Source organism: Phascolarctos cinereus, unplaced genomic scaffold (assembly GCF_003287225.1).
Source record: "Phascolarctos cinereus isolate Bilbo 61053 unplaced genomic scaffold, phaCin_HiC Scaffold_5;HRSCAF=322, whole genome shotgun sequence".
In the NCBI taxonomy this organism is placed as follows: Eukaryota; Metazoa; Chordata; class Mammalia; order Diprotodontia; family Phascolarctidae; genus Phascolarctos; species Phascolarctos cinereus.
In genome coordinates, this window is record NW_027555958.1 from 244,480,745 (window position 1) to 244,507,549 (window position 26,805).

Genomic DNA, 26,805 nt, shown 5'->3' on the forward strand with positions numbered 1-26,805 from the left:
TGAGTTCAAATCTTGTCTCAGACACATTTACTAACTGTGTGATCTTGGGCAAATACATCACTTAAGTTCATTCAGCCTCTTTGTCCCTACCTATAAAATGGGGATAGTAATAGTACTTACCTCAAAAGGTGGTTGTGAGAATCAAATCAGAATATAATATATGGTATTTGTATGTTTATACATGTGTGTGTGTTATATATATGTATGAGTGTGTATGTATATCTCTCTACATATACATATATACATATACATATATGTAGGCATGTATAGTCCTTTACAAACCTTAAAAGCATTATATAAATTTTTGCTGTTATCATCATTACTACCTGTGTGATGACTTTGGTTTTTTTTTTTTAACTTTTAGGCAATTGGGATTAAGTGACTCGCCCAGGGTCACACAGCTAGTAAGTGTCAAGTGTTTGGTCTGAGACCAGATTTGAACTCAGGTCATCCTGACTTCGGGGCCGGTGCTCTATCCACTGCAACACCTGGCGGCCCCCTGTATGATGACTTTGGTCAAATTGATTAAACTCTCTAGGCCTTCCCTCCTCACTCCCCAGGTGCTGGAAAACCCCCCACTACAGAGGCCCCCTTCTTCCATTTACCTTCCCCCCTCACCTCCTCCCCTCAGTCCAGCTATAGGAAGACTTCCTGTCACTACTGGGGTCACTCTCCATCTCTGCCTTCCTCCTTCACTAAAGTTGCCAAAATGATTGTGGAGCTCTGATGGAAGCTTCAACAACTCCAACTTCTAGTCAGATAGAGGACCATCCAACCTTCTCATCTGCTCTGCTCCCCTGTCTCCCAGGATGGTCATCAGTCAGCTGGGTTCTGCTGAATCCCTTAGACTTCTAGGCCTTCCCATCTGCCCTGCAGCTAGACTTTCTTTTATGTGTTACCTCCTCTGATTAGAATGCAAGCTTTTTGAGAACAGAGGACTATCTCAATTTTTCTAATTGCATGCCCAGAGCTTGTAGCCACTTAATTCCTGCCCTCCCTTCCCCCACATGGCTGTTGGGGAAAAACAGTGGGAAGAAGGGTGAGAGGTACCACCCCCCTGGCAGATATGATTTCAATTCTGGTGGAACTGGCCCTTGTGGTGTTGATGGCCTCTTCCAGGAGGATTTTACAGGAGCCCAGGAATCGGGGCTGGGAGAGGAGGGGAGGTGGGGAGGGGAGGCAGGCAGGGCATGGAGGAGCCTCACCTGTTTGAAGGTGTGGATGACCTCCTGGCGCTGGCTGAAGTGTTTGAAAAGTAGCTGCAAAGAGCCAGAGACCAGAGGGGCATAGTCATGCATGGTGAGATGGATCAGCACTCGTAGGAACATGCGCCCGCCTTCATCATCTACTTCCAGCATGCTGCTAGTCTTCCTGCTCAGTCAGGGAAAGGAGGGAAGGAGAGAGAAGGAGAAAGGGAAGAGAGAAGGGAGACGGGGAGGGAGGGAGGGAGGGGAGAGAAAGAGAGAAGGAAAGGAGGAGGGGAGAAATAAAGGGAGGGAGGGAGAGAGAGGAGAGGGAGGGAGGGAGGAGGAAGGAGGGAGGGAGGGAGGGAGGGAGGAAGAAAGGAGGAGGGAGGAAGGAGGAGGGAGGGAGGGAGGGGAGGGAGGGAGGGAGGGAGGAAGAAAGGAAGGAAGGAAGGAAGGCAGGAAGGAAGGAAGGAAGGAAGGAAGGAAGGAAGGAAGGAAGGAAGGAAGGAAGGAAGGAAGGAAGGAAGGGAGGAGGGAAGGGAGGAAGGAGGGAAGGAAGGGAGAAGGAGGGAAGGAGGGAGGGAAGGAGGAGGAAGGAGGAGGGAAGGGGAAGGAAGGAAGGAAGGAAGGAAGGAGGAGGGAAGGAGGAGGGAAGGAGGAGGAAGGAAGGAAGGAAGAAGGAAGGAGGGAAGGAAGGGAGGAAGGAGGGAAGGAGGAGGGAGGGAAGGAGGGAGGAAGGAGGGAGGGAAGGAGGAGGGAAGGAGGAGGGAAGGAAGGAAGGAGGAAGGAAGGAAGGAAGGGAAGGAAGGAAGGAAGGAAGGAAGGAAGGAAGGAAGAAGGAAGGAAGGAAGGAGGAAGGAAGGAGGAAGGAAGGAGAGGGAAGGAGGAGGGAAGGGAGGGAAGGAGGAAGGAGGAAGGAAGGAAGGAAGGAAGGAAGGAGGAAGGAAGGAGGGAGGAAGGAGGAAGGAAGGAGGGAAGGAGGAGGGAAGGAAGGAAGAAGGAAGGAAGGAAGGAAGGAAGGAAGGAAGGAAGGAAGGAAGGAAGGAAGGAAGGGAGGGAGAGAGGGAGGGAGGGGAGAGAAAGAGAGAAGGAGGGGGAGAAAAGGAGGAGGGGAGAAATAAAAAGAGGGAGGGAGGAAGGGAGGGAGGGAGAGAGGAAGGAAGGAAATGAGGGAAGAAGAAAGGAAGGAGGGAGGGAAGGAGAAAAGAAGGATGGAAATAAGGGAGGGAGAAAAAGAAATAGAGAAGAAAAGAAAGAAGGAAGAAAGGGAAGAAAGGAGGGAGTGAGGGAGGGAGGGAAGAAAGGGAGAGGGAAGAGAGAATGACTATAAAGAGAAAGAATATCCTTGCTGCTTTCTAAGAAGATGTGGTACATGGAGGAGGGTGAATGGCAAAATGCCTGCACCAGCGTAAACACACTTCAAGGAAACCTTAAAAGGGGAACTGGCCCGCATTTAACTCCAACCTGTGTCTGATGGGAAGTTAGCTCTGCCTGTTTAAACAAAGGCCTTCTGCCCTGGATGGATGGAGGGTGGATCCAGATGAACACTGGAACCAGCAAGGTGACCTCTGAGCACAGGTGCACCCCAGAAATCCTTGCTGAGCTTGGTGGGGGAGGGGCAGCAGCCACTAGTGAAGGGAGGGGGTATCTCTGGGACTCTAGGGCAGAAAACGGGGAAAGCAACAGCATTATGTATTTTTATCCATAACCATTCTGAGAAACCTTCTGGCCAGGTGCTTCTGGTCTGCCACCTGCCATGAAGGGGAGCTCTTCTTCCCCCACTATACAGGGCCTCCAGGGCAGGGACCTGGGCTTACTCACCCCATTCCAAACATAGCCTCTGCTTGCTCCCCAATCCGATCCAAGTTCATGTTAGCAGCTGTTAGGGATGAAACACAGAAGGGGGGGAGAAGGGGGGTATTTTTCAGACAGTCAGAGATTGAGGGATCAAGCTAGCTGATCTCCTTTGCCCATCTGCAGACCTCTAGCCCCCTATCTTTCTTTACCCTGACCAAAGCCCATGGCCCATCAGGGGTATTCAGACTCAATCAATCAACAAACATTTATTAAGAGCTTCCTATGTGCCAGGCACTGTGCTAACTGCTAGGGATACAAAAAGAGGCAAAAGATAGTCCTACCCTCCAAGAGCTCACAATCTAATTGGGGAGACAATATACGAACAAATATGTATAAACAAGTTACATGTAGGATAAAAAAGAAATAATTAACAGAAGGAAGGCAAAAGAAAGTCTGAGAAGGCTCTTAGCAAAATATGGGATTTTAGTTGTGACTTCCAGGAAGCCTAGAAAGTCAGTGGGTAGAGATGACGAGGGACAGCATTCCAGGCATGGGGGGCAGTCAGAGAAAATGCCCAAAGGTGAGTGATGGAGTACCTTGCTCATGAGCAGCCCAGAGGCCAGTGTCACTGGATGCAATAGTATGGAAAGGTAGGAGGCCAGGTTATGAAGGGCTTTGGATGCCAGAGCATTTTGTATTTGATCTTGGAGCTGATGGGGAGTCACTAGAGTGGGTAGGGGAGTAACACGGTCAAACCCACAATTTAGGAAAATCATTTTGATGGCTGAATGGAGGATGATTACAGAAGGGAAAGGAATTGAGGCAAGCAGATCCACCAGCAGGCTCCCAGGCTCCCAGTCTCCTTTGGGAACCTCCGAATGCAGCAGCCAAAACGAATCCACTTTATATCACAGCAATGTGGTGCTGTGTAAAGAACGTTGGGAAGGGAGCCGAGAAACCTGAGGTCTAACCCCTGCTCTGCCAATGACTTCAAGCCCTCTGTGTGCCTGTGTTTCCTTCTCTGTAATGAAAGATGGAAGGGGATTGAATAGATGGTCTCACTAAGGGTTTTCCTTCCAGTTACAACACTTTTGGGGGTTCTGTGACTTGATTAAACATGTGACTTCACATCTTTGGGCCTCTGTTTTTTCCCCCTATTGAATAGGGCTATTAATATTAATATCTGACCTGCCTACCTCACGAGGCTAAAGTAAAGAGCACAGCAGATAGTGGAAGTGGGAGTACCTACCTCCTGACAAAAAGATGATGGAGGGGGCAGCTAGGTGGCAAAGTGGACAGAGCACCAACCCTGGATTCAGGAGGACCTGAGTTCAAATCTGGCCTCAGACACATAACACTTACTAGCTGTGTGACCCTGGGCAAGTCACTTAACCCCAATTGCCTCACCAAAAAAAAAAAAAGGTGATGGACCACATATGCAGAGTAAGACACATTTTTAAACATGTCCAATGTGGGAATTTATCTTGCTTGACTATGTGTATCCATTACAAGGATTTTGTTTTCCCTTTTCTTTCCTCCAGTGGAGAAAGAGAAAATAAATTCTTGTTAGATGAGAAAAATTAAATTTGACAAAATAAAAAGATAGTAAAAGAAAGCATATCAAGGCAGAGGGCAAGCAAGCTCTATAATGGGAAGCAATCAAGGCAGGGAAGTAGGAGTGGAGAGAGGCAGAGAAAAGGCAAGGTAGCGATGATGACCACTGGGGGCTTATCTGGGGTCTACCATGATTTCATCATGTGACCCTGAACAAGCCACTCACCACAACTGAACCCATCTCCCATTCTAGGTAAGGCAAGAAGACAGCCTTCCCCAGCCCGCCCTCCCTAGCAGAAAGGAAGGAAGACCCTGGACACAGAAGAGCCCAGGGACCCTTACTTGTGGAGTCAAAAGCTGGAGCTGTCCCATCAGCCCCACTGTCTTGCATGGGGAAAACTTCTACAAACTCCTTCTTGAAGACCGAGAGCAGGTAGGAGATGCGATAATCCAGCCGCACATTGAGAATAAACTGTTGGGAAAAGGACGAAGGTGAGCACTCCACTCTGACCCCACCTCCACCCCCCATCATGGAGGGGCAAACTGTTTTCAGTAATTGACAGTAGCAAAGAAGTGTGGATAGCCCCAAACTGATTTTTTTTAAATGAACTTTTATTGGTATCTTAGATGCATTTTAACACTTTGCTAGAACTGTGAATGTGCCCAATATTGTGAAAATTCACAGCATTTCAAACCAAATGGAACCCTGCTCATTGGCTTCTGTTTCATTTCTTTCCACGCCCACTATATGAATGGGTAGAACATCATCATTCCAATGAACAGGCTGACTTCAGAAAAACCTGGAAAGACTTATATGGTCTGATGCTGAGTGCAGTGAGCAGAACCAAGAGGACTCTGTACACAATAACAGCCACGGTATGCAATGACTAAGAATGTTAAACTGAACCCTTCTCAGCATTACGAGGATCTAAGACATCTCCAGAGGCCTCGGGATGGAAAATGCTGTCCACATCCAAAGAAAGAACTATGGAAGTCGAATCGCTATCACTTATTTTTACCTTCTGTTGAGTTTTGTTTCATCTTTCTGATGGTTCCTCCTATTGGTTTTAATTTGTACTTATAACTTCACTGATGTGAAAATATGTTTAATGGGTATGTAAATGTAAAGCCCATATCAGATTGTGCACTGTCTTGGGGAGGGTGGGGGGGAGCAAAAGGGAGAAAAATTTTCAACTCAAAAGCATACGGGAAAAAAAAAAAGAACACCATCATTCCGACGGACACAAAGCACCACAGCTTGCCTCACTCTAACTTTCAGTCTCACCTTTTCTTCCATCAGAAATCTGTCCTCCCAATACCCCTCTGGAGGCAATAGGGAGGAAAGCATTTTGAAAACCTTGAAATACAAGGCTATTATCATTACTTCCTACCCTAGTCTTGTATTTGTCCACTACCCAAACTACAGGGGGCAATTGTTGGGCAGACTCCAACCTAGCAGTGATACTTGACAGCTTAAAGCAAAGAGAATGGCAGCTACATGGTCCAATGGACAGAGGACAGGGCCTGGAGTCAGAAAGATTTCAGTTCAAATCCAGCCTTACTAGATGTGTGACCTAAGTAAACCATTCAACCTGCTTGCCTCAGTTTCCTCATTTGTAAAATGGAGATAATAATAGCACCTACCTCACAGGGTTCTTGTGAGGATGAAATAATATATATAAAAAATTGCTTAGCACAGTGCTTGGCATAGTAGGTGCTATATATATAAATGCTTATTCCCTTTCTATCCCCCTTCTGCCATCCCAACTACCTGTAGGATTTCTAGGATTTTGAGTTTGGTCTCCATCACCACAATGTCTTCATTCTCCACGAACTTTCCCCGGTCCATCGATTCCTGGGTCCCGGCAGTGGGGAGGCTGGGAGCATTGAAGATGGACTGCTTACGGCTCAGCACCATGGTGGACATCATCTGCCCCACCCCCTGGATGGACCGACGAACATTTTTCCCTGAAAGAGATTGGGGTAAATGCCAGATATGTTCAGTAACACTGGAACTGGAGGGATAAGGTAAGCTAGGGAGAGGATGCTCTGTTACCGCCCCCATAGGCACCAGTCACCTCTTCCACACTTCATTAAGTATAGAAAAGCCTGAGTCCCTCCCGCCCTTGTATCCAAGCCCCATCCTATCCTGAGGGTCTTCTCTGTGCTGGGGTCTGTACTAGGAGCTTGGAAGGAATATAAAGGAGTGAGGAGAAATAATCCCTGCCCTCAGAAAGCTCTCAATAAGGTGGTCTTATCCTCAGGAACTCCCAACATAACCATAGAGACAGGCCATACCATACACATACATACCCACTCTCTGATGCAGGAATCAGACATAATTCAGCAGATACATTCAACTATTTCCCCCAACTACTACTGCCCTTACTCCTAAACTAGCTTATATTTAGCAAAATTTCTATTTACTCACTTTATGTTTATGTTGCATATATTTATATATGTACCTATCTCCCTCATTAGAATATAACTCCTTAAAAGTAGGCATTGTTTCATTCTTTATACCTTGTTATCTCCTGGCATATAGTAGGCACTTAATAAATGACTGATTAAATGAATTGATTTCATAATCTGGGTATACACGCAAAGTAAGGAGATAGAGCATAAAGAAGAAGAAAGGGGCAGGATTAATCAGGGAAGGCTGCCTACCCATTGATGAGTTCTAATTTAGGTTTGGGAGGGAAAGTATATGAATAAATGACAAGATGAGTCAAGTGGAACAGGAGAAAGGCCTGTAGGAGTTATGTGGAGGTAGCTGGTAGACACAGCCCCGGGCCTAGAGCCAGGAAGGCCTGAGTTCAAATCCAGATTCAGATACTTATGAACAGGGGCAGCTAGGTGGCACCATGGATAGAGCTCTGGCCTTGGACTCAGGAGGACCTGAGTTCAAATCCAGCCTCAGATACTTGACACTTACTAGCTGTGTGACCCTAAGCAAGTCACTTAACCCCAACTGCCTCACCAAAAAGCAAAAACAAAAAATAAAAAAAAACCACCCAGATACTTATGAGCTATGTGACCCTGGGTAAGGTCACTTAACCTCTCTTTTTTGCCTCAGTAGCTCGATCTGTAAAATTGGGGATAATAATAGCACCTGCCTCCCAGGGTTGTTGTGAGGATGAATGAGATAATATTTGTGAAGTGTTTAGCAAAGTACCTGGCACAAAGTAGGTGCTATATAAATGCTATCCATGACGATGATGATGTTGACAAGGTAGTAAATGGGTCAGCCTGAGGCTCAATGAGAAATGAGACTAGGAAGGGAATTAATGTGGCCCTTGGCAGACGGCATCATGAAGGCCAATCTGAGATTTGTATTAATATACACAAAGAGTCATCAGCTCTTTTTTGTGGTGGCTAAGAATTGGGAATTAAAGGGATGCCCATCAATTAGGGAATGGCTGAACAAGTTGTGGTATATGAATGTAACGGAATATTATTGTGCTATGAGAAATGATGAGCAGGCAGACTTCAGAAAAACATGGACTTACATGAACTGATGCCGAATGAAGTGAGCAGAACCAGTAAAACATTGTATACAGTAACAGCAACATTGTGCAATGATCAACTATGACAGACTTAGCTCTTCTCAGCAGTACGATGATCCAAGACAATAACAAATGACTGTCCACATCCAGAGAAAGAACTGATGGAATGTGAATATAGACTGAAGCATACTATTTTTAACTTTTTTCTTTTTTTTTTTTTTGTTCAAGTTTTCTACAAAATGACTAATATGGAAATATGCCTGACATGATTGTACATGTATAATCTATATCAACTCACTTATCATCTTAGGGAGGGGGGAGGGAAGGGAGGGAGGGAGGGATAGAATTTGGAACTCAAAATTTTAAAAAAAAAGGATGTTAAAATTTTTTATATGTAATTAGAAAAAAATAAAAATGTTATTTCAAAAAATACATACTATATACATATATACATACACATACATATTATACACACACACACACCCCTTAGCTGGCTAGGCTCTGGGACTGTGTCTCTGCCATCAGACTGGAAGATCTCTGAGGGAAGACTTGTGTCCCTCATACCAGCCTGGGAGCTCCCTAAGAATAAGAATTGTTTCCCTGGTCAGACTAGGAGTTTCCTAAGGAAAGAACTTAGTCTCTCTCCTTAGACTGAAAGCTCACCTCTGTGGGATTGAGTCAATCAGTTAACTAGTATTTATAAAAAGGCTACTATAGGTGGCTGACAATCAGTCAATAAATATTTATTAAGTGCTAGGCCGTGTGCTAAGTGCTGACACAGACTCTTTGATCTCAAGGAGGCCTTCAGGGAGTACCCAGACTAGCCCATTCAAGTGAGAGGAAGAGGAGAGAAGTAAGCAAGGGCCAGAATTAGGGGAAATGGATTTATCTGGTGGCAGGATAGATTGTAATTTGGCACAATATGAGTATGTCTGAACCTAAATCCTGGAATGCAGGCCCCAGGGAGAATCTGAAAGCCCTTAGCCAATTTGGAATGCATTATTACACCATTTCTAACAGAGGGAGTCAGGAAACCTGTATTTATAAAATCTCAAGATCTCAGAACTGGAAAAAATTTCAGAGGCAAACAACAGAAATTCCCTCAATAATAGGGGTTCTTGAACTAGGATCCATGAACTTGTGTTTTCAATAGTTTGATGACTGGTTTCCTTTCTAATCCCATGTCTTTTATTTTACGCCTTTAAAGATATCATTCTGAGATGAGGCTCACAGATTTCACCAGACTGCCAAAAAGGTCCATGACACAAACAATGGTTAAGAATACCTGTTCTACTAATGCATTGTTGGTGGAGTTGTGAGCTGATCCAACCATTCTGGGGAGCAATTTGGAACTATGACCAAAGGGCTATAAAACTGCGCATATCCTCTGACCCAGCAACAGCACTTCTAGGGCTATATCCCAAAGAGATCATACAAATGGGAAAAGGACCCACATGTACAAAAATATTCATAGCAGCTCTTTTTGTGGTGGCAAAGAAATGGAAATTGAGAGGATGCCCATCAGTTGGGGAATGGTTGAACAAGTTGTGGTATATGAATGTAAAGGAATATAGTGTGCTACAAGAAATGATGAGCAGGCAGACTTCAGAAAAACCTGGAAAGACCTGAATGAACTGATGCTGAGTGAAGTGAACAGAATCAGGAGAATGTTGTACATGGTAACAGCCACAATGTGCAATGGCTAACTTTGGTAGACTTAGCTCTTCTCAGCAACGCAAGGATCTAAGACGACTCCAAAGGACTCATGATGGGAAATGCTGTCCACATCCAGAAAAAGAACTATGGAGCCTGAATGCAGATTGAAGCATACTATTTGCTCTCTTTTTTTTCCTCTTTTTTTATTTGTTTCTTCTTTCTCGTGGTTTTACCCATTGGTTCTAATTCTTCTTTACAACCTGACTAATGTAAATATAGGTTCAGTGTGAATGTATATGTACAGCCTATATCAAATTGCATTGCTGTCTTGGGGTGGAGGGAGGTAAGAGATGGGGGAAAATTTTGGAATTAAAAATCTTATGGAAGTTAATGTTGAAAACTAAAAAATAAATTAATTAATTTAAAAAAAGGAACACCTATTCTATAATATCCTTGACAAGTGATCATCAGAGTCTTGGATGAAAGCCCTCTGGTGACAGAGAACTCACTACCTCTACAGAATAACTCTAGTAAGAAAGGTTTTGCTTACACAGATAAGAACCCAAATATGCCTCTTTAGCTTCCCAGCTACTTCTCCTAGTTGACCCTTCTGGGACCAGACAGACCAAATTTAGTCCTTCTTCCAGGTGACAACCTTTCAAAGACCTTAAGGCAGCTATCATGGCCCCCTGAACACCCACTTCCAAGTCTTCTCTTAATTAGACTAAACAATCCAAGTTCCTACCTGAGTTTTGCCTGATGGGGTTTTGAGACACATCACCCCACCCCCACCATCCTGACTGCCTCTGCATGTCTGGTCAGGAAGGTCCCATCCAGGGCCCCAGCCTCACCCCCAGGATCTTCATTGTAGGCCTGCAACAAGACTGGGGGACCCTGCACACAGTCAATGATGCCCAGCAATGTCCGGGTGAGCCGCAGCAGCTCACTGAAGCTGTAGAAGCCGAAGTAAATGAGGTTGTGGGCCAAGCTGACGACCTGCAGTGCATTGTTGGGGAGAAAGAAAAGAGGTAAGGGGAGAAGAAGGCTCCAGGCTGGTGATGCACAGGCTAAGAGGGTATGAGATTGGAGATCATCACAGGAATAAAAATAACTCCATGGTTCCTTGGAGTTTTAAGGTTTTAAAAACATTTTCTTTATAACATAAGCCTGTGAGGTAGGCAGTGTATTATTAAACCTCTTTTTAGAGGAGGAAATTAACATTCAGAAAAGTTAAGTAACTTGCCCAAGGTCACCAAGCAAGCTAGAAGCCTAGCCAGGATTAAAAGCAGGGGGTTTGTTGGGGGTTTTGTTGTTGTTTGAATTTTTTTCCCCACTGCACCACTCATTACACCAAGAGGCATGAAAGGTAAATAGCTTCAAGAAACAGCTAGGAGGCATAGGGCTGGAGCACTGGACTTGGAGTCAGGAAGACCTGAGCTCAAATGTGGCCCCAAATACTTAGTATCTGTGTGACCCTAGGAAAGTCACTTAACCTTGTTTGCCTCAGTTGCCTCATCTGTAAAATGAGTTGAAGAAGGAAATGGCAAAACACTCCAGCATCTTTGCCAAGAAAACCCCAAATGGGGTCAGGAAGAGTTGGACATGACTGAAACAAGTGAAAAACGAGGTCTTTGAGGAGGGCTGACTTCAGAGATTATAACTGCGCCCTTGCATACCCTATCCCAAGGGACCCTAGGCTGAGGGACACTATAGAGTTATCCCAGGGCAGAAACTGCCATGGGCTTAGGACTCTAGGAAGCCAAACTTCTAGTGGATAGAGTAACAAATATGGAGTCAAGAAGACCTGAGTTCAAATCTACCCCTGGACACTTAGGAATTATCACCTGATACAAATCAGTTAATCTCCCTCAACCTCAGTTTCTTTACCTGTAGAACAGGGATAATAATCGCACATACTTCCCACAGTGGTTGTAAGGATAAAATGAAATAATATTTGTAAGTAGCTTTGTAAACCTTAAAGTACTATGTAAATGCTAGCTATTATTATGATTATTATTATTAAACAAGGGGCAGTTTGGAGGTAGGCTGGAAAGAAATTGGGCAGCAGTCATCCAAAACACTGACTGGATTCTGCATCTCCTATCTTTGTGTCTGTAAAGAGAGGCTGACATAATAAGTCTGAAACAAGGGCGTATGCTAGTTAAGAGGAGTTTCTTAGTCCAGGAACCAAAGCAGCAAGGGAAGAGGATGAGTATGGGGGAAGGGGAGACGTGGCTGAACTGTTGGAAGTCATGTGGGATAAGGATAAGTGGAAGGAGACTGAGAGAATGCCTAAACCAATTGCCTTGCTGCAAATCAGAAGTAGGCTCTTTCCCCCACCCCCCACCAGGTAATAGAGAAAAGCCCACCTCCAGGCAATACCATCCAGGTTTTCATTATCTCGCCCCTCCCCCTTCCCCCCACAGGCTCAGGCTTTCCCTTTGCTACCCAGGGAGATATTTAAACAAGGGGGTGTTCACAGAATCACGGAAGAATCACAGGATCTCAGCTGGCAGGGACCTCAGAGATCACAGTCCAACCCCCTTATTTTGCTGATAAGGAAACTAGTGTTCAGAGGGGGAAATGACTCACACATTGAGTTATTTCCAGAAAAGCCAGAACTAACAACTCACATTTCTATAACACTTGCAGATTTGCAAAGAGCTTTTCTCACACTGGCCCTTTTAGGTAAGTAGGGTTACATTTGGGGGCTTTCTGGTTTTTAGCTGTTTTTCTCTTTTCTTGTTTCTTATATAGACTTAAGATTTAATTGGCATTCTTAAATGAAAATATCTCCTCTACCAATGCAGGTCAGCAACCACCCTGCAATTTAGGGTTTTAGAAAGCAGCCTGAGTCACTGAGAGGTGGGCATCACACAGTGAATATGTGTCAGGGGTGGGACTAGAACCTGGGTCTCCCAGACTCTGAGGCTGCCTAATCTCTGCCCTCCACCTACCATCCCCCTGTCTACACTGGCTATCCCCTGTGCCTGGAATGCTCTCCCTCCTAAAAGCCTGGCTTCCTTGAAGATTTGGCTAACATGCCACTTTCTAGAAGAGACCTTTCCTGGTTTCCCCAAACACTTGCATTTTCTCTTCTAAAGCTATCTTCCAACAACTCTGTGTGTACCTTGTATGTACCTATTTATTTACATGTTGTCTTCTATTAGAATGTAAGCTCCTGGAAGGCAGGGACTATTTTGTATTTCTTCATATCTCCTGAACTTAGCAGGATGCCTGGCACATAGTAAGGGCTGAATGATTGTCAATTGATTATGTCCATTGACTGATTATGTCAAATTGTTATTATTATCTCCATTTGACAAATGAGGCCATCAGGCAGAAAGAGAGGGAGTGACTTGTCCAAGGGCACACAGTAAGTGGCAATGCTAGGATTCAAAACCAGGTCCCTTTACTCTTAAGTCCAGTGATCTCTCTGTCAATACCATGAATCATGGGGCTTTGCTTGACCTACTTTGGGGGCTGAATGTAGAACCAGAGAATCTCAACATGTGCAAATTCTTTTGAGAAGGGGCCTCACAGGTCATTTAGAAGACCCCATCCTTGAAAGGAATTCCTGCCTTAATATCCCTGACCACTCGGTCATCCAGTCTTTCTGTTTGTGATCCGGAAACCAGAACCCTGTCCTAACTAGCATCTAACAGGACCTTCAGAATGTTTGCTGACTGACTTGTCATCCCATTCCTTGAGCCTTCCTTCATGTGGCTCTGTGCCCCCATTTCTCTTTAATAATAACAAAACCTGGGGCAGCTAGGTGGCACAGTGGATAGAGCACCAGCCCTGGAGTCAGGAGGACCTGCATTCAAATTTGGTCTTAGACCAGACACTTGACACTTACTAGCTGCGTGACCCTGGGCAAGTCACTTAACCCCAACTGCCTCGCAAATAATAATAATAAAAACTCACATTTATATAGTATCTACTATGTGCCAGGCACTATGCTAAGCACTTTTACAATTATCTCACTTGATCCTCACAACAACCCTGGGAGGTAGGTGTTATTATCCCCATTTTATAGATGAGGAAACTGAGGCAATTAGAGATGAAGTGACTTGCCCAGGGTCAAAGAGCTAGTAAGTATTTGAGGCCAGATTTGAACTCAGGTCTTCCTGACTCCAGGCCAGGTGCTCTATCCACTGTGTCACCTGGCTGCCAGGCCACAAAGGTCTTACCTCAAAGGTGAGTTTGTTCTTCTCCTCATTGGCAAAGGGTACAGCCTCACTGACTACATTGTTGAGATAGTCTTCCACAAACTCCATGGTGTTGGCAAACTTATTCTTCTTATCATCCCGAGAGTCATTGAGGTTGGAGTCGTAGCTAGAACAGGGTGGGAAGGTGGGGTCGGTTGGAAAGAGTAGAGAGAAAGGAAGGAAGGCAGGTAGGGGAATTAAGCCCCTTCCTTCTCCCTGGGTATCAGAAGCCTCTACCTCAATCTAGAAGCCCCCACCTAAATCTAGAAGCCCTCATCTCAGTCTAGAAGCCCCCACATCAATTTAGAGGCCCCCCACCTCAATCTGGAAGCCCCCACCTCAATCTAGAAAGCCCCCCCGCCTCAATCTGGAAGCCCCCACCTCAATCTAGCAGCCCTCATCTCAGTCTAAAAGCCCCCACATCAATTTAGAGGCCCCCCACCTCAATCTGGAAGCCCCCACCTCAATCTAGAAAGCCCCCCCGCCTCAATCTGGAAGCCCCCACCTCAATCTAGCAGCCCTCATCTCAGTCTAAAAGCCCCCACATCAATTTAGAGGCCCCCCACCTCAATCTGGAAGCCCCCACCTCAACCTAGAAGGGCACCCATTCTTCACCCTCTGGCCCCACTTCCTTATTTCCTGCTCCCCCCGTTATGGTCACTTTGGCTCTCATGGGCCCAGGCCTTACTCCTTGATAGTGATGGCTGTGGGGATCTCTGTCCAGAGGCGGGCAAACTTGACCGGGGTGACGAGCTCCTGGGGGTCTCGGTCCACGTGTACATGCAGCATGAGATGACAAAAGGAGGCACGTAGATCAAAGGGGAGCATCTCGTCTGCCATACACAGGAAGATCAGATCCACACCCAGCTGCTGGGAGATCTCATGGATAGCCAGATACTGACGGTCCAGACACATGCGGGCAAACAGCTTCAGCTGGTATCTGTGGCAGGGAAGGGAGGGGGAAGAATGGCAGGGGCATAGGGGGTGGGAAGAAGAAGTGAGGAATGACAAAACCTCAAAATTGGAATGCACTTCAGAGTCCGTACTCAAAAAGAGATCTTCTCTGTGGATCAGTAGCAAACGTTTATTTTGTTTTGGTTTTTTTGCTAGGCAATGGGGTTAAGTGACTTGCCCAGGGTCACACAGCTAGTAAGTGTCAAGTGTCTAAAGCCACATTTGAACTCAGGTCCTCCTGACTTCAGGGCCAGTGCTCTATCCACTGTTCCACCTAGCTGCCCCACAAACATTTATTAAGCACCTACTATATGTGCCAGGCACTGTGCTATCAGCTAGTGACACAAAGGCAAAATCAATGACAGTTTCTGCCCTCAAAGAGCTTACATTCTATCCAAGGAGGCAACACGTACATAGGAGCATACACAAAGTAAACACAAGGCAATTTAGGGGAGAAGGCACTAGCAATTAAGGTGATCAGGAAGGGCTTCATATATAGAAGCTAGTATTTGAGCTGAAGGAAACAAGGGATTCTACAAGATGGAAGTGAGAAGGGAGTCCTTTCCAGGCATGAGAGACAGACAATGCAAAGGCATCGTTGGGAGATAGCATGCCCTGGGTATAAGGAACAGCAAGAAGACCGGTTCACCGAGACAGTAAGGTGTGTGAAAGAGAGTCATGGAATATGATTAATAAGGCCAGAAAAGTGGATTAAGGCTAGGTTGGGAAGAGCTTTCCATGCCAAACACAGCAGCTTATATATGATCCTAAAAGCAATATGGAACCACTGGAGTTTCCTGAGCAGGTGAGCAACATGGTCAGATGGGTGCTTTTTTTTTTTTTTGGCTAGGCAATGAGGTTAAATGACTTGCCCAGGGTCACACAGCCAGTAAGTGTTATGTGTCTGAGGTCAAAGTTGAACTCATGTCCTCCTGAATCCAGGGCCAGTGCTCTATCTACTGAGCCACCTAGCTGCCCCCCTTTTTTTTTTGAAGGAAGGTCATTGACTGCTGGGTAGATGATGACTTGGAATAAGAAGAGACTTGAGGGGCAGCTAGGTGGCGAGGTAGATAGAACACCAGCCCTGAAGTCAGGAGGATCTGAGTTCAAATCTGGCCTCAGACCAAACACTTGACACTTACTAGCGTGACCCTGGGCAAGTCACTTATCCCCAACTGCAAAAAAAAAAAAAAAGAAGAAGAGACTTGAGGCTTTACAACATCTCTGGCAAGTGGTCATCTCTGTTCAAAGACTTCCAGGTAAGGGGAACCCACCAAGTCCCAAGAAAAATACACGCTATCTTTGGACAGCTCTAATTGTTGTTTTGTGGGTTTTTTTACACTTTTTCAAGCCAAAACCCGCCTCTTTGAAGCTTCTACCCACTGCTCCTACTTCATGGGATTAAGCAGAATAAACTCTACCCCTCCTCCACACGGAAGCCTTCAGATACTTGAATACAGTTTAAGAAGGGGCAACAAGTGGGTGGGGGCAGGACAGGGTAAAGGGAGGAGGGGGGGAGGAAGAAGGAAACTATGGCTGTGTCTGCTCAGGATGAGTCCAAGCAATGCTGTTCAGACTGCAGTGGCAGGGATCTAGATTAGACCAGGAATCAGCAGCTTACAGGCCTTACCTGCCAAGTCTTCCTTTATTCACTCTCCCAAGCCAAGGGGAAGTGAGCCAGGTGGGGGGAAGGGGAAGCGGCTCAGCTAAGAGGCAGTTACACTCCAAGGCCAGAGGAGCTAACACTTCAGCAGGGATTTACTGGCTATCAGCCCGGTGAAAGGACCGGGCACAGAGCGATGGCAGTGGGGACAGGAAGTAAAGAACAGAGATTGGAGGAGACTGCATCCACGCTTCCCCATCTCCACCTTTACACTGGGGACTGGCCCAGCCGGCCCTTTCCAAACTTGCAGGCCACCTTTGGTGTTGTAGCAGGAGTCACCAACCCCTGGTCTAGACCGCTTGGTGGTGGCATAGGTAGAGTACTGGACTTAGAGTCAGGAAAACCTGCGCTGGAATCTGCCTCAGACCTTCTAATTGTGTGACCCTGGGCAGGTCACTTAACCTCTATCTGCCTCATCTATACAATGGGAAATAATAATAACAACATTTTTCCTTCCATGGTTGTTGTGAAAATCAAATAAGAAATACACATACTGTACTTAGCAAACCTTAAAGCACAGTATTATTATCATTATCATCATCATCATCATTAGTGACGATGATAATGATAATACTAAAACACAGTTATGGGACTTCCACCTATAAGGGTGAGAGATCCATTCTGAGTATCTTCTATTACAGAGTCATTTAAACAAAAAGGTAAGTAGCTTGCTCTGCTCCCCCCACAGGGGAGGCAGAGGTGAGGAGGGAGGGCATTCCAGCAGGGGGAGGGGCCAGGAAGCCAGTAGAAAGGCACAGAGATTGGTGGGCTGGACCGGCTCCATGGAGCTCCCTACCTGTAGTAGCTGAGCACATTCTCATCGTGGGCATTGCCTGCCCGGGCCTCCTGGGCCAGCTGCCGAATGCTCTTCTCATGGTGTTCGTTATTTTTGTCACTCCAAGTTAGCCAGACTTCCTCCTCTGAGTATTCGATGCTCAAGTACTCATGGGACTGAGACATTTCCTTCACTGGTCGCAGCCTGCGAGGAAAACACCCAGTCGGGTTGAGCCCCAGCTTGAGAGCCCCTTTCTTCCAGAACCCTGGGGTTCTAATTCAAGTTATTTCCCATCCTGAGGAAATCAGAGACTCTGAGAACTGGGAGAACCCCTGGAGATCACATATTCTACTCAGGGGTATGCTGGAGCCAGCTCAGACGGGTTTGAGAGAATCCAATTGTTTTAATTTTCAGAGTGAGCATTTATACCTCAGAAACCAAACATTACAAATTGATTTACTGTTCTGTTTATTGTCTATAAGTAACAGAGTGATGGAAAAAATTGTTAATAATGTAGATTAAATTTAAAAGTGCAGTGAAGCATTCCTTTTTTGGGGGGAAGGAAATTTGTTGTTAAACATTTACCAGCACACCCCTGAAGTTAGAAGACTCCCCAGAAGACATTCTAACATCTTCATTTTTGTATAACATTAGAATCACAGAACTAGAGCAAGAAAAGACCTTAGAGGCCATTAAGTTTAACTCCGATATTTTATACATGTGGAAACTGAGCCCCATAGAGGTTTAAGTGACTTGCCAGGGTCATATAGCTATTAAGTATAAAAAGCAGGATTTGAATCCAGGTCCTTTAACTCTAAATCCGATGTTTTTTCTACTGTGCCATGGGTAACATTCCTTTTGGCAAAGTTTGGACAGGTTGCCTTTCAAGGGGATCTGAGTCAATAAAGCCCCTAGGACTTGTATCTTTATCAACACGGGTCCCCTCAGAAGGCAACCCATCTAAGTCTTGCCAGAAAGAGTGCTACATATCTTACTCTTCCTTTATATTCCCCACCCTGTGCTCATTACATGCTATAGACATTCAATAAATACATTTAAGCTGAGAATGGTGCAGGCAGCTGGAATGGGGAAGAAAACATGCAACAGCTTCAACAGGAACTCCTAGACAAAGCCCCAGGTTCTCTGGTTGGGGAAGCAAGAAATGATTGGGATCAAGATGAGGGATCTTAGTATCCTAGGAGAGAGACAATCCTGGTTTCGACCCAAGGAATAGGAGAGGACCAGGCAGGGGCTTGATAATCAGGGAGAGGGAAAGGAGGAAAGAGAAGTAAATGGGGAGAAGACCCAGTCCTCACTCTGTCTTGATGAGAATGTCGCTATTCTTGGGGTCCAGGACACATTTGCAGATGAGCTCCTGGGTGACAGGGATGGCAATGTGGTTGGACACACACAGGTCAGAAAGATAGTCCAGGAACCTGAAGAGACGAGCAAAGAAGGAGTCAGTTTGTGGTGATTTCCTGGGCTTATTAGAGTGTCCATTAATGGGGAATGACTCTACAAATTACGGTATAGGAATGTAAAAGAATATTGTTATTTTGTAAGAACTGATAAAAGAGTCAGTTTCAAGAAACCTGGGAAAATATATATGAACTGATTCAGAGAAAAGTGAGCAGAACCAAGGAAACAATGTATACAGTATATAACAACGTTATAAAGACAATTTTTCAAAGACTTAAAGAACTCTAATCAACCATAATTCCAGAGGATTGATGAAGAAGCATGCTACTTACCTCCTGCCAGAGAAGTAGTGGATTCAAGGTGCCTAATAAAACATGTATTTTTTGGACATGGACCGATGTAGGAATTCATTTTCTTAACTATGCATAGTTATGTTAGGGCAACTAGGTAGCACAGTAGATAGCTGGGAAGCCTGGAGTCTCCGACATGAGTTCATATCCAACCTTAGACACTTACCAACTATGTGACCTTGGGCAAGTCACTTAACCCTAAATACCTCTATTTCCTCCTTCATAAAATGGCGATAATAATGGCATCTGCCTCCCAGAGTTGTTGTGAGGATCAAATAAGACAAAATTTTTAAAGTGCTTAGCATAGTGCCTGGCACATAGTAGGTACTCTATAAATGTAAGCAATTATTATTAAAAGTGTTTGAGTTTTCTTTTTAATGGGGGCCCCCCCACTGGGAGTGAAAGAAAATGTTTTATTAATTGAAAAAATTAAATTTAAAGCCACCAAGTTGTTCTTTCTCAATAGGCCATATCAATTCTTCCCCAGATGATCTCTTATATGCCCCTAACACCACCACCTTGAAGCCTTTCCTGATAACTAATTAATAGTCTCATCCCCAATTTACTTTGTTTTACCTTGTATATATGAAATATTTACTTATATGTATGTGTATGTAGATGTAAAATGTAAGCTCCTTGAGGGCAGGGACTGTGAATAACAATAACAGCTAGCATTTATTTAGAACTTCAAGGTTTTCTAAGTTTACAAATATTTTCTGCTTACAATAACACTGGGAAGTAGGTGTATTTCATTATCTCCTTTTGACAGATAAGCAAAATGAGGGAGATAAGTTAAATGACTTGTCCAGGGTCACACAACTAATTGTCTGAGGCAGAATGTGAACCCAAGTCCTCTCAATTCCAAGTCTTGTGCCGTATCTACTGTGCAACCTAGCTACCCACTAGGCTAATTAGCTACCTAATACATACCTAATAAATGCTTCACTGATTGACTGACTGTGGAGAAAGGCCAAAGTTGATAAATTTTTGTGTTGGAAGAGGCCTCAGAAATCAGAAAGTCTGCTTCCTACCCAAATCATGAGTCCTAACTACAATACCCCCAACAAATAGCCATTAGTTTGGCTGTCAAAGACCTCTAGCCACAGTCAAATTACTCTCACTCACAGCAGCCTATTCCACACTTTGATAGCTCTAATCAGGGGTCAGAGGTGGGACTCCTGGGTTGTCATATAATTTCCCCCAGAACTTGCTGCCCAATTGATCCACTGAGTGTGACTCAAGAATCACTTTAGCAATGACTTCACTGTTTCTTCAAGTAATTTCAGTGAGAGTCACCAACAAGAAAGGAGTGGGAAATGAGGCAAATGAGAGGGAGACGTGAAGGACTGAAAATGAGTGGACAGTCATATGATCATGGTCAGGCTTAACAGAAAGAAAGAAGTCAAATGATGGGAGTAGAAAAATGAGGGATGGAGTAAATAGGTACAGAGAGTGGGAGGTGAATGAATACAAGGAGAGGGCGATGATAAATGGAGGTTATGTTGAAGGTGAATGGTGGTGAGCAGGGTGGTAACTGAGTGATGCATTAGAAGTAAGATGGTAAGATAAGGAGGTGACTGGAGAGGGAAATGAATGGAAGGTAAAGAGATGAGTTGGCAGCAAATGAAGGGTAAGAGGGATGAGATGAAGGTAAGTGGAGAATAGAGAGTGGAGGAGAGTTCAGGGGAATTAGAGATAGAATGAAGGGACAGATATTAAAGTGCAACATAAGCAGATAAGTTGGGAATTAACAGAATGTAGGGGAATAAGGAGAAAGTGAGTAGAGAGTGAATGGGAAGTAAGTAGGAGATGGAGGGTGAATAGGGATGAGTTAACTTAAGTGTGAACGGAGAACAGAAGATGAAAAGGGAGAGAGTAGGGAAAAGGGTTAAGTAGAGGTGACTAGAAGGCAAGAGAATAAGTTAAAAATGAATGAAGAAATAGGGGATGAGATGGAGTAAATGGAAAAGTAGAGGGATGACTGCAATATTATAAGGGGATATCAGACGTACAAGCAAGGGACATATGGGGGAAAGGAAGCAGTCCCCTGACCTGGGCTCCCGATTCTTGCGCACAAGGCTCACAAAAGTCTCCACTTCTGTCTTAGTAATATGCTTCTCCAAGAGTTTCCGGTTGTTATGCAACAAGGCAGTGATGGTATCCTCAGCAAGGATGTCATAGCCAATCTGGGACTGCATCATCCCAAACTGCTTGGCTATATGCTCCTGGAAAGGATGGAGTTGGGGACAGATCAAAAAGAGCCCAACACCACCCTCCCTGGTTCTGCCCCACAATCCTCCCTTCTCCCCAAACTCTCAAGGGCCTGGATGGGCAGATGGGTGGGAAAGGGACAGAAGAGAGACCAAAGACGTAACAGGGCTTCATCTATGGGAAAGAGACAGCCTCCCCAGACCCTGGCCTTGAAAGTCAAACAGAAGAGTTTGAATTTTACTAGGGAGGTGATAGAAAGCGACTAAAGAACTAGAGTGATAGTGGAAAGACCATTGGCTCCCGAGTTAGAGAGAACCAGGGTTCAAATCCCACTGCTGACAATGAACTACCTATGTGACCCTGAGCAAAACACACTTCAACGGGTCTCAATTTCCTTATCTGTAAAATGAGGAACTTGAACCAACTCTTCAAGATCTACAATCCCATAAGATTTTTGAGCAGAAGGATGATGGGATGAGAAGTACATAAGAGGGAGATTATCCCAGCAGTTCATGAAAGCTGGATACAAGAGGGAAGAAGATGGAAAACCTGAAAGAAGCAATAGTGTAGACAAGCAGCAACACAGGTCTAAACTAGGGCAAGGCCAAAGGTGATAGAGGGGAGATGAGAAATGAAGGAGGGGGTGTAGAGGTGGGACTTATTAGACTTGGGATATAAGAGATGAGGGGAGAGGAAAGGATCGAAAATAAATATGGCAGATCCAGTGAACTGTGGTCCCAATGATACAATCTGTTAGAAGGAAAGATTATCAGCTCAGCCAGGGAGCCAGCAAGCTCTCCTGTTAGCCCAAGTGTCCCAATCTCTCATGGTCAGTCCCAGGGAGCACCAGATGCAGAGAGGCAACAGGTGAAACAAGGTCAAAGTGGAAAGAGCAAGCCCACCTGGTTCTTGCGGTAGTCCTCCTGGGAATGCCTCAGGACACGGTAGCAGAGGCGGAACATGTGTTGGTAGGGAGCGTTCTTCTGGTCAGATAACTCCTCCAGCCTTACCAGTGGACCTTCACCACCCTTGTCCCGGAATGGGGCCTTCAGAATTCCAAAGATCTAGGGGCCCAGATGACAGAAAGAGAAGAAAGTGAAGCCCCAAATCCTAATCTTAACCCTTAATCAACCCTAGGTCCCACCCTCATCCTACTCTTTGGCCTACCCTGAATTTTAAACTTGATCTTAAAACTTTTTCCTCCCCTTTTCTTTGTTCTGAACTTAATAAATACCAAATTAGATAAGCATTTCCACACGTATTAGAAATGAAAAAGAGGATTGTATATGAAACTGTAGATCTCTATTATATACAGCTTGATTTCCTTTTTAAAGACATAATAAATATTTAAATGTAAATATAATAAATAATAAATATTTAAATGTAATTTTCAAAGCTATCTTGTTTGTGCTTCTTTCTGAACTTGTCTTCTCTGCATTAAAAAAATGCCTTAATCTTTTTCTTCCTTTTTTTCTTATTACCCACACCCTATTCCCCCTCACCCTTCCACTCACTACCATAAGAATGAGAGAGAGAAAGGAAGGAAGAAAAGAAAGGAAGGAAGGAAGAAAGGAAGGAAGGAAGGAAGGAAGGAAGGAAGGAAGGAAGGAAGGAAGGAAGGAAGGAAGGAAGGAAGGAAGGAAGGAAGGAAGAAGAAGGAAGGAAGAAAAAGGAAGGTAGGAAGAAAGGAAGAGAATGAAAGAAAAAAGAGAAAGAGAGAAAGAAAGAGGAAGGAGAGAAGGAAGGAAGGAATCCCCAACTGATAAATGGTCAAAGGATATGAACAGGCAATTCTCAGATGAAGAAATTAAAGCCATCTATAGTCATATGAAAAAGTGCTCTAAATCACTATTGATTAGAGAAATGTAGATCAAAACAACTCTGAGGTATCACATCACACCTATCAGACTGGCCAACAAGACAAAACAGGAAAATGATAAATGTTGGAGAAAATGTGGGAAAACTGCAATACTAATGCATTGTTGGTAGAGTTGTGAAATGATCCAACCATTTTGGAGGGCAGTTTGGAACTATGCTCAAAGGGCTATAAAAATGTGTGTACCCTTTGACCCAGCAATAGCACTTCTAGGGCTATATCCCAAAGAGATCATACAAATGGGAAAAGGACCCACATGTACAAAAATAGTCATAGCAGCTCTTTTTGTGGTGGCAAAGAATTGGAAATTGAGAGGATGCCCATCAATTGGGGAATGGCTGAACAAGTTGTGGTATATGTAATGGAATACTATTATGCTATAAGAAATGATGAACAGGCAGACTTCAGAAAAACCTAGAAAGACCCGTATAGTCTGATGCTGAGTGAAATGAGCAGAACCAGGAGAATGCTGTACACAGTAACAGCCACGTTATGTGATGACTAATATTGATAGACTTAACCCTTCTCATCAATATAAGGATCTAAGACATCTCCAAAGGCCTCATGATAGAAAATGCTATCCACATCCAAAGAAAGAACTATGGAGCTTGAATGCAGATAAAAGCATACTATTTGCTATTTTTTTTTCTTCTGTTGTATTTTGTTTCCTCTTTCTGGGGGATCCTCCTATTCATTCTAATTCTTCCGTACAACATCACTAATGTGAAAATATATTTAATGGGAATGTATATGTATAGCCTATATCAGATTGTGTGCCATCTTAGAGGGGAAGGTGGGGAGGGAGGAGGTGAAAAATTTTAAACTCAAAAGCTTATGGAAATGATTGTTGATAAATCAAAATAAATTAATTTTTAAAAAAAGAAGACAGGAAGGAAAGAAAATAGGAAGAGAGGACTAAGGAAGGGAAGGAGGGAAAAGAATAGTCTTTGTAACAAATATGCATAGTCAAAGAAAGCAAATTCCTACTTGGCCATGTCCGAAAAATATCTATCTTATTCTGCCTCCCGAATTTATCACCTCTCTCTCAAGAGGGTAGCATGAATTATACTTGGTCATTTCACTGATCAGAGTTCTCAACTAATTCAAAGTTTTAACACAAACTCTTTCCCTTGCCCCAAAGCCTGATTCAATGGAAAGAGCATAGATAGAATCAGATAACCTGGATTCAAACCTTCCCCCTGATTCTTATTACCTCTGTGACTTTGAACAATGAATTTAACCTCCTGAAGCCTCAATTTCCTCATCTGTAAGCTGAGGCAGTCGGACTAGATGCCCTTGAAGGTCCTTTTTAGTTCTCAATCTATGTTCTTGGTCTTAACCCTAACATCACCTAATTTTACTTTGAACCCTAACCTTAACCCCATTCTTCACTTTAATCCTAAATCTAACCCTTCAACACAATGCTTATCTTAACATCAATCTTAAATTGAACCTTCTCCTTAAACCTTAACTCTCACAATGGAAAGAGACTCAGAGGCTCTAAGCTTCAAATTGGGCTCCTGATGCAGAAGTTACATTACATCCACGGGCCTCAGTTCCCTCATCTGTAAAATGAAGGGACTGGATGAGATGTCTTCTGAGGTCCTTTCTGGCATTAGATCTATAATCTCATGACCCTTCTAACGCTGCCCCAATCGAACTCATCCCTAAGCCTTGCTCACTCTCTGAGGAGGAGCGGGGCATTTGAAGAAGGAGATATAGCTCACCCTGGGCACCAGAGAGAGGCTGCTGTACAACTAAAATGCGACATTCTACTCTAGCTCTAGGTTTGAGGTTGGGGATTACCTGCTGTAGGGAGATTTGAGGTCAAGAAGGGGAAGACTGGCAAGGAGGCTAAATGTAAACGCATACACAGATACACACCTGTTTGAGTATGTTCTGTTCCCGCATCAGTTTCTGCCGCTCTCGGTTGGGCTTTGTCACCATGATGTCCAGAACACTCTGCCCATTGTTGGGGACATCACTGACAAAGAATACCAGGTCCTCCAGCAACTGGATGACAAACCTGGGAGCAGGTTAAAGAATAGCGCTTAAGAAATACTTGATACCTTCCCCCCCAGAATCAATCTATTAGGGGGTAGCTCACGATCCATCCAGGACAGCAAAATAAATCTCTATGGGGTCAACTGCTGCTGAAAAACATCCGGCAGCAGGACGGCTTTAATTTCTCACAGAAGTAGGTTTAAATCTTTAATCCTGGAATTTACAGCTCTCCACAATTTAGACCCAATCTACCTTTCCAGCTCTAGCTCCCACTGGCTTCCTATGCATACTTTCCTGTACAACCAAATAGGTTTTCTCATTCTGTATATAACTTTACACCACAGCTTTGCTTAAGCTGTTCTCCCTCGCTAGAACAACCTCCCTTTCCTTTTGAACCCAAACAATCCTAGTCATCTTTCAGGGTCCAGCTCAAGGGCCCCTTCAAACCATTTATTAAATACCTTCCATGTTCATATTGGGCAGCTAGGTGGCACAGTGGATAGAGTGCCAGGTCTGGAGTCGGGAAGACTCATCTTCCTGAGTTCAAATTTGCCCTCAGACAATTACTAGCTGTGTGACCTTGGGCAAGTCATTTAACCCTGTTTGCCTCAGTTGCCTGCAAAATGAGCTAGAGAAGGAAATGGCAAACTACTCCAGTATCTTCGCCAAGAAAACCCCAAATAGGGTCATGAAGAGTTGGCCACAATTGAACAACAACAAAATGTTCATGTCAAATAGGGGATAGGGTTGGAAACCAGACCTGCGATTTCATTGGCTAGGGAACTCCAGGATAAGGATCCCCCCACCCCCACCCAATGCAGACTGGTATTCTCTTTGCAACTTATAGGCTTAGAGTTGCTTAGAGCCCAAAGAGGTTGCATTCTAAGCACACAGCCAGCATGTTTCAGAGGCCACATTAGAACTCAGATCTTTCTGACTCCAAGGCCAGACACCTATCCGTTATATCATACTGCCCCTCGAAAATAAGAAAAAGATCTCCAAATGAAAGCGGTGTTTGGATGAGATTGTCTCTAAATTCCTTAATCTGATCACCCTGTGCCCTAAATACAATGCTTTGCAAACTGAACAATGCTAGGGAAGTGTGAGTTACTACTGTTATTTATTTGCAAGGCTAGGGGAGCAGGGCATGCAGAGGGAGAAGGGGCCTCCTGGAGACCAGTTAGGAAGATATTAGAATAACCCAGGCAAGAGGGAGGGAAAGAGAATTTGGAACTTAAATTTTTTAAAAATGAATGTAAAAAATTGTGTTTACTTATAATTGGAAAACAAAATATTTTTTTTTAAAAACCAACCCAGGAAATGTTAGCTTTAGCAATAAGAGAAGAAAAAGAAATTGAAGGCATTAGAATAGGCAAAGAAGAAACAAAGCTATCACTCTTTGCAGATGACATGATGACATACTTAGAGAATTCTAGAGAATCAAGTAAAAAGCTACTTGAAATAATAAACAACTTTAGCAAAGTTGCAGGCTATAAAATAAACCCACATAAATCATCAGCATTTCTATATATTACCAACAAAGCCCAACAGCAAGAGATAGGAAGAGAACTCCCATTTAAACTTACTGTAGACATTATAAAATATTTAGGAGTCTACCTCCCGAAACAAACCCAGGAACTCT

The 26,805-nt window shown here is 44.2% G+C and overlaps 1 protein-coding gene across 1 annotated transcript in view; it reads right to left on the bottom strand.

Moving 5' to 3' along the window:
• Positions 1–26,805, bottom strand: part of ITPR3 (inositol 1,4,5-trisphosphate receptor type 3) — a 133,080-nt gene that overhangs the window by 41,462 nt on the left and 64,813 nt on the right. The window contains exons 14-25 of the mRNA XM_020999390.2: positions 25,044–25,185; positions 22,186–22,347; positions 21,125–21,297; positions 18,620–18,739; positions 17,325–17,507; positions 14,600–14,851; positions 13,894–14,038; positions 10,552–10,696; positions 6,310–6,506; positions 4,881–5,010; positions 3,009–3,066; positions 1,206–1,371 (exon numbers count right to left, since the gene is read on the bottom strand). Coding sequence (XP_020855049.1) covers positions 1,206–1,371; positions 3,009–3,066; positions 4,881–5,010; positions 6,310–6,506; positions 10,552–10,696; positions 13,894–14,038; positions 14,600–14,851; positions 17,325–17,507; positions 18,620–18,739; positions 21,125–21,297; positions 22,186–22,347; positions 25,044–25,185 — 1,873 coding nt within the window. The remainder of the gene's footprint in view (positions 1–1,205; positions 1,372–3,008; positions 3,067–4,880; positions 5,011–6,309; positions 6,507–10,551; positions 10,697–13,893; positions 14,039–14,599; positions 14,852–17,324; positions 17,508–18,619; positions 18,740–21,124; positions 21,298–22,185; positions 22,348–25,043; positions 25,186–26,805) is intronic.